Source organism: Diceros bicornis, chromosome 11, assembly GCF_020826845.1.
Source record: "Diceros bicornis minor isolate mBicDic1 chromosome 11, mDicBic1.mat.cur, whole genome shotgun sequence".
In the NCBI taxonomy this organism is placed as follows: Eukaryota; Metazoa; Chordata; class Mammalia; order Perissodactyla; family Rhinocerotidae; genus Diceros; species Diceros bicornis.
The window spans coordinates 44,704,759-44,719,375 of NC_080750.1; the positions used below are offsets into that span (position 1 = coordinate 44,704,759).

The 14,617-nt window shown below is 32.9% G+C and overlaps 1 protein-coding gene across 1 annotated transcript in view; it reads right to left on the bottom strand.

Moving 5' to 3' along the window:
• PDGFC (platelet derived growth factor C) overlaps positions 1 to 14,617 on the bottom strand; it is a 209,061-nt gene that overhangs the window by 90,289 nt on the left and 104,155 nt on the right. Inside the window, exon 2 of the mRNA XM_058550249.1 lies at positions 3,869 to 4,064. Coding sequence (XP_058406232.1) covers positions 3,869 to 4,064 — 196 coding nt within the window. The remainder of the gene's footprint in view (positions 1 to 3,868; positions 4,065 to 14,617) is intronic.

A 14,617-nucleotide genomic window follows, 5' to 3' on the forward strand; every position in this document is an offset into this window, starting at 1 on the left:
TCCTGGAAAGGATCCTGAAACAGAAACTAAGGACATAAAGTGGAAAAACTGCTGACATCTGAATAAAATCTGTAGTTTAGTGAAAAATATTCCATGAATGTTAATTTCTTAGTTATGCAAATGTGCCATGGTTATGTAAGACGTTAACATTGGAGGAACCTAGGTTAAGAGTAGATAGAGGGGCTGGCCCCATGGCTTAGTGGTTAAGTGCGTGCACTCCACTACTGGCTGCCCGGGTTCGGATCCCAGGTGCACACCGATGCACCGCTTGTCCAGCCATGCTGAGGCCACATCCCACATACAGCAACTAGAAGGATGTGCAACTATCTATGACATACAACTATATACTGGGGCTTTGGGGAGAAAAAGGAAAACAAAAATAAAGGAGGAGGATTGGCAATAGATGTTAGCTCAGGGCCGGTCTTCCTCAGCAAAAACAGGAGGATTGGCATGGATGTTAGCTCAAGGCTGAAATTCCTCACCAAAAAAAAAAAAAAAAAAGAGTAGATAGAAACTCTCTGTCCTATCTTTGCAACATTCTATAAATCTAAAGTTACTCCAAATTTTAAAGTTTTTTTTTTTTTAAAGAAAACTCTAAAATCAGGAAGAAGACAAGGATACCTACTAATACAATCAACAGCTTAACAAGAGGTGAAAAATAAGGAGTAAAAGAACTGAAAGGAAGAAAAATCTTTTTTCACAAACCTTAAGACTTTTTGCATAAATCCAAAATAATTCCCAGAACAGTTATTAAAATAAATAAAAGCTTAGCAAGCTTGCCAGATATAAGATCAATACTAAAAAATCAATTGCATTTCTATATATCAGCAATGTACAATTAGAAACGTAACTTTCAAAAAGGGATTTTAGCAACAGTCTATAAAGAATATAGAAATAAATCTAAATAATGATGCATAACATCCCTACAAAGAACATTTTTTAAAACTGTATAGACAATAAGGACGATCCCAATAAATGGAGAAACGTAAAGTTCTCAAGGATAGGAAGAATCCTTACTATAAGGATGTCAATTATCTTCAAAACGATCTATACATTCAATTTATTGTAATAAAAATCACAACAGGAGTTTGGAAAGAACTTGAAAACTTATTTCTTAAAAATATATTAAAAAGAAAAACTGTCTTAAATATATATTAAAAAGTAAAATAGTGAGGATGCTTCAAAAGAAGAAGAAAATGAGGTGAGACTTCCCTATCACATAGCTTCTATAATGTTACAGTAATTAAGACAGTGTCATTTTGGTACACCGACTGATACAACTGACCAAAGTAACAGAACAGAGAGTCCAGAAACAGAGCAGCTCATATACAGAAATCAGTTCTGCATGTTAGCTGGCTTTGCACATCACTGGGGGAAAGAGTGACCGTTCGATAAATGATGCTGCGACATTACTGGATACCCTAATGAAACACATCACACCATAGACAAAAACAAATTACAGATGGATCAAGGACTTAAATATGAAAAGCAAAATTTAAATAGCCCAACAGTCCAATAAAAACTGGGCAAGAGATATGAGCAGGCATTTCACAGAAAAGGAAATATGAGTAGCCAATAATAATATGAAAATTTCTCAATCTCATTAGTAATGAGGAAAAACAAATAAAAGTTAATATCGAGGTACAATTTTACACTTACCATCGTACCAAAAATTAAAAGAATGACAAATCAAAAGGTTGGTGAGAGTGTAGTGCAATAGAAATTTTTGTATATTGTGGGTAGAAGTGCAAACTGGTCACTTTTAAAATCATTTTAACTGTATCTACTCAAGTTGAAAATATAAATATCTTAAGACCGCAATACCATTCTTAGATACAGATTCAAAGAAAGTTTTCTGGAATTTTTGGACAATGAGAACTGGAAACAGGCCAAATGTTCATCAAAGTAGAACAGACAAAAAAGTTGACTATTTACACAATGGAAGACCAAACATGAAGGAAAACAAATGATCTAAGCTATCTGCACCAACAGAAACTAACTTTAAAAATATCATATCATATTGCCTGGTTTTGCTTGTTTTGAAACACACATCAAGTCACAAAACTAAACACAGTATTATCCCATTGATATACATTTCAAAACAGGCAGAAAATAATTTACTTTTTATAGGATAGCACATAGAGAAATACCTATATTTTATCAAATTATAGAGAAAATCAGGAGATCAAGTGAAAAAAACTTAGGACAATGATTATATTTGTAGGAATAAGAAGGTGTAATCAGGGAGGAACAAAGGGAAAGGATTTCAGAACTACTGGAAGTCACTTTTCTTAAGCTGAGTCTCGTACTGAGTGAAGTAGGTAGGTAAGGCATGCTGGACGATGGTTTAATTTTTATATTGAACTACTAATATACATTACATACATACACACCTAACTATATACATATAGACACACACATATAATGCTTCGTCTCCTGTAATACAACCCATTAGGTGTGCAGGCACCATGTGGCCCTCTTGGTATTGACCTGTGGGAACTGGAACTCAGGAAGAGGGACAAGAAGTGCTAATACTCTGGCTACTGCTGTTATTGTCATACAGTCCTTTGTCTCTGACCCAGGAGTCTCCTGTCTTCTATCAGCATCCAGGAAACTGTAGTACACTGACTTGCTACTTTGCAAGTAGGACAAAATCTTAAACCCTTCACAATTTTTGACAATATTATGGAATCCTATATATGAAAATAAGACAAGAGGTACAGTATGGCATGGTGAAAAACTACCTGTACAGCTGTTAGGAAAAACGTGTTTTAGCATTTGTTTAGGTACAAAATATGAATGAGATCTAGGGCAGCTACTTTACTTCTCCGGCCTGTTTCCTTATCTATAAAATGAAGTGTTGAATAACACCATCTCTAAGTGTAGCTAGGATAGCTTCCATTCTCAAAGTCTAAGGTTATAGATGTAAGGAAAAAAATAACACGAAATGCACAGTCACAGAAAGAAGAAATGTGGAAAAAAATGTAACTACATAAATGTTAAAGATACAAACTGTGATGACAGTAAGTACAAAGTTTATTTCATTTGTATTGAAACATTTATCTGTATTATACCAGAGAATGAAAATCCTCCTTTAACTTGTATATCAAAGAGAAAATAAAGAACCCTACAAAGAAGCTCAAGTAAAATATTTTCATGATATACAAGTGCCATTGAAGTGAAAAATCTTCAATAAGACCACTCAACCTTGACAAGTGTATTCACATAGGATTTAAAGAGTAATATTTGTATGACATACAGTAGGTGGTCTTTTGCGTGGGTGAAATACTCCAGCTGACTTTTGCCCATGAATGCTTCCAGAAGAATTATGCTGAATATCTACCTGGCAAACCATAATGTTAGCCTAAATTTCAAATTTTCTTTCAGAACTGTATTTCTTCCTTGTGATGAAATATTCAAACTTCTTAGTCCTGTGTATGTGTATGTAGCCATATGTGTACCTATGGATACTGGATACTATGGATAATATGTACCCATGGATACTGCTTTTTCTTTTAATAGTTTATTGTTTATTTGATTGATTTGGCTATCAGGAAGCTCAAATGTAAAATTTTTAGTACTAATGGTAACAGATTTTTTGGCACAACTGCAATCCTTTACTTGGCTTTTTATTCTTTATTCCTTATTTTAAATTTTCGTCTACACAGATTTTCTTACTAAAAATTACATCAAATTATTTTCAGTAGTAGATAGAAACATAGCTTAAATAAGGTTGTAAATTTCTTGGATCATCAGAAAAACATCACAACAAAAAATGCCATTTAAAATCACATCATCAAAATGAAGCAACTTGAAAGACTGTAACAGTTATTACACTCTGTTAAAATTTCAAATATGATTAACTTACTTGCATATGTCATCTTCGGGGTCTTCAAGCCCAAATCTTTCATCAAATGTAAGTTGTATCCATACATTTTCTTCTACTGCTACTAATCTCCATACCAAGACCATATTTCTTGGATAAGTATGAGGAAACCTTGGGCTGTGAATACTTCCATTAGAAGACACAGTAATAATTCTCTCATGCTGGGGATCTTGTACTCCTAAAGCAAAAATAATAGGCATAGACATACATTTAGAACAGACATGCCAAAAATTATAGGTTTCAAAATAACTTCAGAAAGGTATCTAATACAACCCCAAAGTTTCACATGAACTGAAATTACTAAATGATCTTAAACCTTAAATGACCTTGAAAAGAGAAATGAAGTCAAAATAATGGTCTCAATTTCTTGTTGTAAGGGAACTATGAGCACTCTAGGAAGATTATAATTATAAGAAATGTTGCAGAACTTCTCAGTGACTTTAATATGCTAATATGAATTTTAATTTTTATTTTATTTTTTTGCTGGGAAAGATTTGCTCTGAGCTAACATCTGTTGCCAATATTCCTCTCTCTCTTTTTTTTTTCCTCGCTAAAGCCCCAGTACATAGTTGTGTATTCTAGTTATAAGTCCTTCTAGTTCTTCTATGTGAGCTGCTGCCACAGCATGGCTACCCACAGACAAGTGGTGTGGTTCCACGACTGGGAATCAAACCCGGGCCGCCAAAGTGGAGGGCACCAACCTTTAACTGGCAGACCATCAGGGCTGGCTCACTAACATGAATTTTAAATTTCTAAGAGGAGAACATAGTATAAAATAGCTTCCAAGTTTCTTAGGCACGGCAACCTTTTACATTGTGAAATGCTAACATATGTTGTTAATAATATGCCTTTTGATTAGAAGGTTGGGGGCAGACTTGAGGGGGAGGGCAAATTGGTATTGCTGAGACAAAAGTGTTCTTATTCCCACCCACTTGGGAGTTAGTAATGAGAGCAAACCCATAATTGATATTTGTAAAATGAGTTGCTGTTCACCTACACAAAAAATCTAAGAAGTAAGATAGTTATGCTCTTTTACGCCATGAAAATCCAATCCATTTAAGTATGCTAAATTCCAGTAAGAAAAAAACCTTTAAACTATCTTTTATTCAATTTCTAAAATAATTTTATAAAAACATTTTAAAAGTCCTAAACTGGACTTTGAACACATGAAGTAATGTGCATGGCACAACACCCGACACTTAAATTTTTTTGTGTGCAACTTTTATATGCTTATAATATCAAGACAACAATTTTAAATTATAGGAATAGCTCATTAGTTTTCATGATTTCTTGCATAATATTAGAAAACTAATACATCTATTCTGCACAAAGCTATTTGGATCACAAGGATTTCTTTTAGCACCCATTCTTTTTTTTTTATGTTTATTTTTTTTTATTGACGTAACATTGGTTTATAACATTATATAAATTTCAGGTGTACATCATTATATTTCGACTTCTGTATAGCATATGTTCACCACCAGAAGTCTAGCTGCCATCCGTCACCTTACACATGTGCCTCTTTACCCCTTTCGCCCTCCTCCCACGCCCTCGTTCCTCAGCAATTACAGTAACTTCAGCAACTTTTCAGTTAGTATTTATGATACTCAAAACACGTTATTCCACATTGATAAAATGCAATTTAAGAATATTGCTCTAAGAAACTTATTGAATTTAAGAATTAATGGCAAGGGTCATTTCTTAGTTAGAATATTATTAAGATTAAAGAATAACCAGTTTTACTGTTAAAATACCCAAAATAATTTTAACAAATTGTAGTTATGATTCTTAAAGCAGCATTTTCATTCTCTTCAACTTGGCTGTTTCAACAATCAGTCTGGTAAGTATCATTTTATATTGTCTTCCTTATAATTAGGAAGACAAAGTAAAGACAAATATAATTTCCTTTGAACATATACAGTACACATTACGGTTAGTAAAAACACTTTAAGTGCCATAGGATTTTTAAATTAAATAAATAATTTAATGCCGTCATTCTTCTCAGTGCCTAAACTTCTCCTCAGCAGTAAGTAACCTATGCAGAAACATGTTCCCTCTTTGTACTGGATGCTAATATTTGATACTGCTATTGGCTATATTAACAAAATCAATACCTTCTTTATGCACTTTTAGCACCAGTATACCCTCTAAGAACACAGAAAGATCTATCAAGTTAGATGAATTCTTCTTTATACTGACAAATTTTATTAAGAAAATGACAATAATTTACTATTAAAATTAAATTAATATATTCTCTATTTTCAAAGATTACTTTTAAAAATGAGATCTCTAAATTTTCCCCAATCTTTAAATTTTCTTCCAATAATCTACATATTTCAGAGGTGTTTATACCAACTGTTTATATCAAAAGTCCTTCTCATTTTGGCAACTAATACTTTTTAATGAATTAATATTTCTAATCATATTCATTAAAATTTAATATTCACGGGCCAGGCCTGTGGCCTAGTGGTTAAGCTTGGAGTGCTCTGCTTCAGCGGCCCAGGTTGGGTTCACGGGCATGGACCTACACTACTCATTGGCGGCCATGCTGTGGCAGTGATCCACATACAAAATAGAGGAAGACTGGCACAGATATTAGCTCAGGACGAATCTTCCTCAGCAAAAAAAAAAAAAAAAAATTTAATATTTGCCCCATTTTGTCTCAAAACAAATGCCTTATATATCATCCAAGGCACTCTACAAATATAGCAGTGTTTATTCTTTCATATACAATCTAGAAAATTACATGGCTACTAAAAGCACTGAATTCTATTTTTATATCTTCAGTCAAAAAAGCTCATGGCTAAAATGTATACTTAAATTGTGTTTACATCTTTTTTTTTTCCTTTATAATCCACAATTCCATTAAACTATAATTAAACATAATTTAAAGACTGAAAATCTAGGCCTTATTTGTGGTAAAAGAACTGTAAATTTCCTTTCAAGTTAAATTGCTGCTCCCAAAAATTCATCTCAAAATGCAATGAGGTTTGCCACCAAACACATATGATTTGCACATGACTGTCAAATTTTTATGTAAATCTCAAACAACTAGGCCTATAATCAAAAACAAACAAAAAAAGAAGCAACAAACATTAAGTTCTAAAACTCTGCATTATAGTTCTGTTTTTTAAAATATCATCTTTCCAAACATACAACTTTACTACCATTTTAGGGATGAGACAAGTATATATTTCGTGACTATTTTATTGAACTTTTCCTTTTCCTATGTCCAATGGACAGTATACTTAAAGTACCAATGAAATAAAACAAATGTCTGTAGTCAAATCACTGAAGTATTTGCAACATGCTCCTTGCAATGCATCCTAAACAAGAAAAAATCTTGTTCATCTCAAATAATGAGTTTATCATGCAAAATGAAAATATACATAAACACTACATTTTAAAAGTTATAATTATACATCATTTCACATTATCCTGCCCAACCTCCCTTGAGGTAGAAGTACTGAAAACTAAAATGAAACAAAAATAGAAAAGAAAAGTAAAAGAAGGGAGATTAGTAATGTAAATGCTGTAAAACTGTTGACTATATATGTACACATACAATTCAGTTATATAGAATCTGACATATCTGTATGTATTCAATAAAATTAGCATTAAAATCAAAGCAATTTCATAATATTTGCCATGCATTTCATACTGTTAGTCCCTTTAAAGATATATTTACTATGAATGAAAGAGGATAAGAATAAGAGAATCATAAAAAGCAATAAAAATTATAATACTTGAAAATGTTATATTATTAATACGAGTAAAACTGAAAAAGAGGTTTCTGGATAATGTATAACTCATAAAGAAAGATAAATCCTCCAAGTCCTTCTCCATGCTAAAGGTTTAAGTTGACTGTAGCAGAAAAGAACTGTAGCAATAAAGAATGAGGTAAAAAGAAGTCTCCAGTCTTGGTCTAGTTTGAGAATTCTGAAGAATTCTGGTTCCTGTTTCACACAGGCAAGACTGTAGCAATGTGTTACCAGTAAACTGGTAGACTTCACAGATGTCCTGTGAGATTTTTGATGTGTTTACTTCCAAATATGTTATTTTCAAATTGTGTTTTAAAAATAAGTATTTCTGGGGGCCGGCCCGGTGGCGCAAGCGGTTAAGTGCGCGCGCTCCGCTGCGGCGGCCCGGGGTTCGCTGGTTCGGATCCCAGGCACGCACCGACGCACTGCTTGGCAGGCCATGCTGTGGCGGCGTCCCATATAAAGTGGAGGAAGATGGGCACAGATGTTAGCCCTAGGGCCGTCTTCCTCAGCAAAAAAAAGAGCAGGATTGGCGGATGTTAGCACAGGGCTGATCTCCTCACAAAAAACAAAAAACAAACAAAAAAAAATAAGTATTTCTGTAATAGTCAGTTGCATCTGTTTCCAAACCCTTACTTGATAAACACACATATTCACTAGTCTTATTTGTGCCTTTCTCTGCTCACTGCTTTTTTCACCTGTGATAATCCTTCTTTATTCTAATCTTGCTGGTTTGTTTATATAGCTATTTCTGCTTTCATTTTAATTAACTCTCAATTAACAATTAACACATTTCACTTTTAACAAGTTGCTTAAAATCATATGACATATATATATATATGTATATGTGTGTGTGTATATATACACTTCATATATGGTTAGTTTCACTGGTTCCATGAGTTGGCACCTTTTTGCCTAGAAAATCCAGAGTAATCTCACCTTATCTTATTTACTTCTATACAGAGACGATATACTTGAACCCCACAGCACAAACAAATCTCTCTCCATAAATTCCAAACTATATAGAAATACCAATTTCATGTTTAATATTTTAAATTCTGACTATTAGTACAAAAGTACAATAATATACTGGACAGAGAACTAAGACTAGTTTTTGTTTTATCATTGGCTCAATCTACTGTTGCCCATACCTTTAAAACATAGCAAAATAAAGCAATCAACAAAGATAGTGTTGTCTACCTCAAACTGTTTCAAATTACAAGAATAAATATGCACTAAGAAAAAATAACAGACTGCTATATTAAGCCATTAAAACAAATATAATTATTTAAAATACTCCCAATTGACGTTCTTGCATTTATCTCAGAAGATAATCATTTTACTCTTCAAGGGAATGAAGAGTCAAAAATCATATATTGAGAACCTATCATGTTTCATGCACTGGACCAGGAGATTGGGACATCAGAAACAAAACAAAGCCTTGTCCCCTTAATGTGACAACTCCTAGGACTGTAATTTAGTATCATTCCTTTAGACTAGGTACACTAGTAAACTAATATTCAACTATTGAAACCCACTTCAGATGTTGCCTCTTTTAGAATGTAATCCTTGATTCTCATTGTATATTCCTCTAGGACTGCATATTTTAATCACAATGTATGGGTTGACCTTTCTTTTCTACCATACTACGAATTCCTAGAAAGCAAAACTATTTTTATTGAAGTCCGTAACTAGTACCTAGCTTTGTGCCTGGCACATGGCACTACCTAATTCATACTCATAGTACAGAGAAATTTGATACCCCAGAATACGGCAAAAAACAATTTTACATATTATTTCAACATTTCATCTTTCATTCCTAAGTTTCCAGACACTGTACCTAAAAGGATAAGATTTTACAATTTATACTCCTCCCCAATTAAAGTCTCTTAATTCATACTTGATATCTTACTCAAAGTTCATCTATTATAACTTACATATATATTTTAGCTGAAGGTGATAGGTCTTAGAGTACTCATTATTGAGATTTGCCATTTTCTTAACATTCTTGCTTATTTTTAAAAAATAAAACATGTTCTGTAATTTTACCACACTGAGAATGCCTAAATTATAGTCATTATTTTATCTTAACTCTGAAATATGAATCAATTGATGATAAAATTTGTTATTTTAGGCAAGACATTCGGTATCAAGGTTTATTTTTTATAAACTAGAGATGATCACAGGCTGTTTTAAAGTTCAAACGAAATGATAATTGTATAAATTAACCACCTTGATAATTACAAATCAGTATGTATGTGACGGAGAAACTTTGTCCATCATATTCTGTGTAAGTCAAATACAATGAGAAAGAAAACTTATTATCAGGTATCAAGTTTTTCTGATGTCAGCAAATAGGACATAGCTATGTAACATAATGCAAAATTGGTCAATATATAAGGATTCCAATTTCACAAAGATCAAACTGATTAACCAAGAAGCAGTGACTTTCAGGCAGTGATTTCAAGTTTTTGGTTGATTAAAGGAGGAGGAAAAGGGCAACTTTGTAGAAATTTTGCCATTTCCTTGACCTGACACTATCTTTAAAAGCAAGTTTGAATTCTTTTGTATCTAATGAGAAGTACAAGAAATCAGCCATTAGCCTTCTATCTACGAGCAATGGTAAGAAATAGGGGCCTGTGTTCAGGAAGTTCATGGCAAACCTTTCATATGCAATGAGAGAAAGTTAACATAGTGAGCACCTTCCCAGCATCCCCGATCACCACTGTGAAGCAGCCACTGGATAAAGAAATGCTGGATTGACCGTACCCAGAAGTATGTCTGGAAAATCAACATAAGTCCATTTCCCTCACTGCATGGATGCTCTAACAGGCCAATCAGAGTGAATCCAATGGGTTTTTTTTCCCAACAGTTGAGAATTAGACAATTTTGAGTACAGAGGTATGGTTCAGAACTACTGTAGCCATTAAGTTGTCATAATATAATCCAGTCTGATGAAAAAGTTATTGCACAGATGCAGGCAGACACACAGTAGTACACAAAAATGGAGCTAGATCCCAGCTCAAACCACACAATAAATTCATCCCCTCTCTGGGCTTCTCAGGTACATGACTAAATAAATCACTTTTAGTATTTAAGCTAATTCGAGTTAAGATTTTTTATACATGCAACCAAAATCATTATCTAGTGAATGTCTTTGGGAATGCCTGGGGTGGCCTTGGTTTAGGCTTGTCATCCTGGCGTAATTATTATTAGTGTTCCTTTTCATGCTCTAAAATATCCACATTGGTATCACAAAGGATACAGCAAGTAAGATCTATAAAATTCTTCTAGTATTGAGGCATAAGATACAGAAATGGTAAAGATTTGACAGCCTGGTATTTTAGCCTTAAGGTAGTGGTAAAAATAACCTATTTTGGTTTTATACAATGGGCTATAATATTTTTAAATGAATGCTCAATTATGGAAGACAAACTGGCAATAATCTCCTTACCTATTATGCTGCCAAGTATGTAAACACAGAATCTCCTTAAAGCCTCTATCACACACCAATTAGTAATGAATATAATTGTATACACACACAACTACACACACCACTATAGTCAAACATGTTTAGGCAATGCTATTATTTTTTATTGTGATAAGTTGTGCCTTACTTTAGATACCACAAAAAGGCCAAAACCAGAATGTAGAATAGAAACAAATTAGGAGTAATTCACATTACCAAAAAAAATTCACTTTAAAGATTCACTATTGATTTCATTTTTGCAATATTTAATCAACTCTCTTGTTGAATTAATACTATTTTCAATGAAGAAAGTTTACATAAAATATTAGGAGCTCTGAAATATTTTAATCAGCAAAACACATTTACAGAAATAATATTATTATGACAAAAACTGGCTAATGTGATTAAGCACAAATTCTTATTATATAACTTGAAACAAACGAGTAAGCTTATTTAAGAAAAAATATGTTCAATAAAGAACCTCATCTGTTTTGGAGACTCAATATCTGTCAATTTTCTATCTGCACTGGACATATGATTTATAACATTCAGATTGGAATTTACCAGCAGTTTCAAATATGGAAAGTAGCTACCTATGTCTTTATGAGCAACACAATGTCTAGATACAGTACTGACATTTTGATGAGAAGATGTTTAAAATTCATCAAGGCAAATAATAATGAAAAGGTAATCAATACAAACTTTCTCACAGAAAAAAATGTAAATAGGGCCATTATTTTATGTCCTTAGTGAATATTTAAAAAATGCTTAAAATTCTCTCTTAGGTTAGGGACTGAATTAGGCAAAATAAATGATTCCTAAGAAACAATGAAATAGGAATATATTTATTTCAGTCTTAATATATTCAGCAATCATTAATGTTGAAAAATGAGACTTTATTGCTCCCGACTTATATTTAGCATTTTATGTTCAAAAGTGAATGTATTTAATTTATACACAATGAGCCTATGAATTTCTTATGAATAATATTCAAAGACAGGAAAAATAATAAATTTGGTGACTTTTATGCAAATCATGTCCTCCTATCTTATGTTTTAAATGATATTAAATGTTGTTAATAAGTGATACAGTGTTTGCATCTTAATAAGCAATATTTGAGGATTCTAAGTTATATTTGTAGCAAGATCTTTGGTTTCAGTAGTAATTCCACATAACGATATCGGGAATAAATGAAAAACAAGTGTACTGGGACATAATTACCCCTCATAGGCTAAGTTTAAAGAAACTTATGCTCATGAATGTTCTAATCATTCTGCTCTGCTGGAAAATGTCACCTCCCATCACACACCTTACTCACAACAACTCTTCTCAATCTTACAGTGATGTTAAAATATGAATAAAATATAAATGTGAGGCTTTTAAAAGAAATGAAAGCCATAAATTAATAATAAAACACATAATGGTGGTGGGAAAATCAGTTGCTTAAATTTTATTTCTCAAAGCAGACATTTTTAATAACGATCACAAGAATTCCTAATCATGCCAAGCTTTTTCATCTCTGCTCACATTATTTTATCAGCTAGCTGGTCTATTATAAAAGAGTGAGTAAGCATAAACATGAAGATGTTAAGTATACTTCATTCTAGAATTGGCTTGAATAGATCCATTAGCTGAATTCTTCAGCAACAACTAGCTTTATGACAATAGTTTTAAAATCAAACCAAAGATCCAGAGGCAAGAAGTCTTAAAAGAGGAGCTGAAACAGAGGATGGAACAGATTCAAGAAGATATAGATTTTGAATTTTGAATAAAAATTCAAAACAGGGACTGAATTGGACTTTAAAAAGTTCACCACAAGTTTCATTTGTGAGGAGAGATTATTCTCCAACACCTCATTATCACTAGTTCCTTCAACATTATTCAAAAATACCTACTTCCCTATCTTCTGATCTCAGTGAAGACTCTGGGGATATGTCTGTCAGATTGGACGCTGTCAGATGCCACAAGAAGATTTGAGAGTACTTCTTGACGGTATTTGCACTGTTTATAGGAGTGTAATCCCCCAGCCAGCAAATGGACCAGCTGCATTCATGACCTCCCAGCAAGTGAACAGACTTGTTCGAACAGAGCATGTCCTTGAAATTTCTTGCCCACGAAATCCAATTTTGATGTTGAAAACTCTCATCCAAGTTCCCTATAAGTCCATCCATTCCTCTTCTGAAAGAAATGGAACATTGTCCCCCAAAAATCGAACAAAGATATGGAAACAAAATGCCCAAAGGGTGAGGGAGAGCAGGAGAAAACTAACAGGAAAAAAGTACAAATTATACTTAATTACAGCAAGTGTAACAACAGTAAGTATCTTGGCAAATGGTTATTACTCTTATTCTTAAGTTGAGATGGGGCTTTTTAAAGAAAGATATGTATAATATAAGCCTTAAGAACAACTGTACTAATCTTTTAAAATACTTGATTTAAATTCACAGAAATCTATTTCTGCACAAACACACACACTTGAAAATTTTTATTTTATAGCAGCTATCATACTTCAAAATTTGATTGCAATATCGTAGTCTTGTTAAAAGTCAACCAAACGAAAGATTTCTGATGGGGAGCAAAATACCAAAATGAAAAAATACTGACATAAATACGTCTTAAGACTTTTACAAATTAATTAACAAGAAACTTTTATTCAGTACTTTGTGCCAAAAGAAAATACTATGAATGAAGGATGGAAAAAAATGTCTAAGAAACACCAGAATAATCAATTACACTTTGAGAGACATACTTCTACTCTGTCTCTGTTATGTTACACCATAACAGTCAAAATAATCTGCCAGGGGAAACTATCTTTAACATATCAGAGAATACAGAAATAAGAATAGAGACATTTCAGTAAGCACACTGCAGTCTGAAGATTATGAGGAATATGAAAACAGCACTGGAGTATTGGAACGACTAGACAGAAATGTAGAAGTGCAAGGATAGAAAAGACTCCCATTATGAAAGAAAGGCATTCAAGTCTACACTTATTCACGCTGAAAAATCAGATAAGAATATTATACCACCTAAACAAATTCTCTTCTTTAATATGGTTCATTATATCAACCTTAATTATGTGAGAGTATGTTAGAGTGTATAAGAAAAGTTTAAAAATTCAGAGTAGATAAAAATATATGTTTTGCTTACCTTTTAAATGTTCTTTCTCCTCTTTTCTATGCCAGTCCAGATGCTTGGGTATAGTTCCTCCCTGCCAGTAGATGGAGATAGTAAAATTGAGTCTTTTGGTGACCTCAAATCCTAATCTAGGTGGTTCAGAATCTTCAATTTCAGATTTTGGAAGTAAAAAAAAATTTGAATGATTGAAAAGACACATAGAGCTTGTAAAAATGATTATCTGAGTCAGTCAAATGAACTTTTATTCATGGTCATTTGTACCAATCTTTAAGGGAGAGGGTCTTGGCTGGCATAGAAAAAAATAAAAGAAAGAGCATTATTTTGTAGGATATATTCCCTTGACTCTTCAGTCTTCCCAGATCT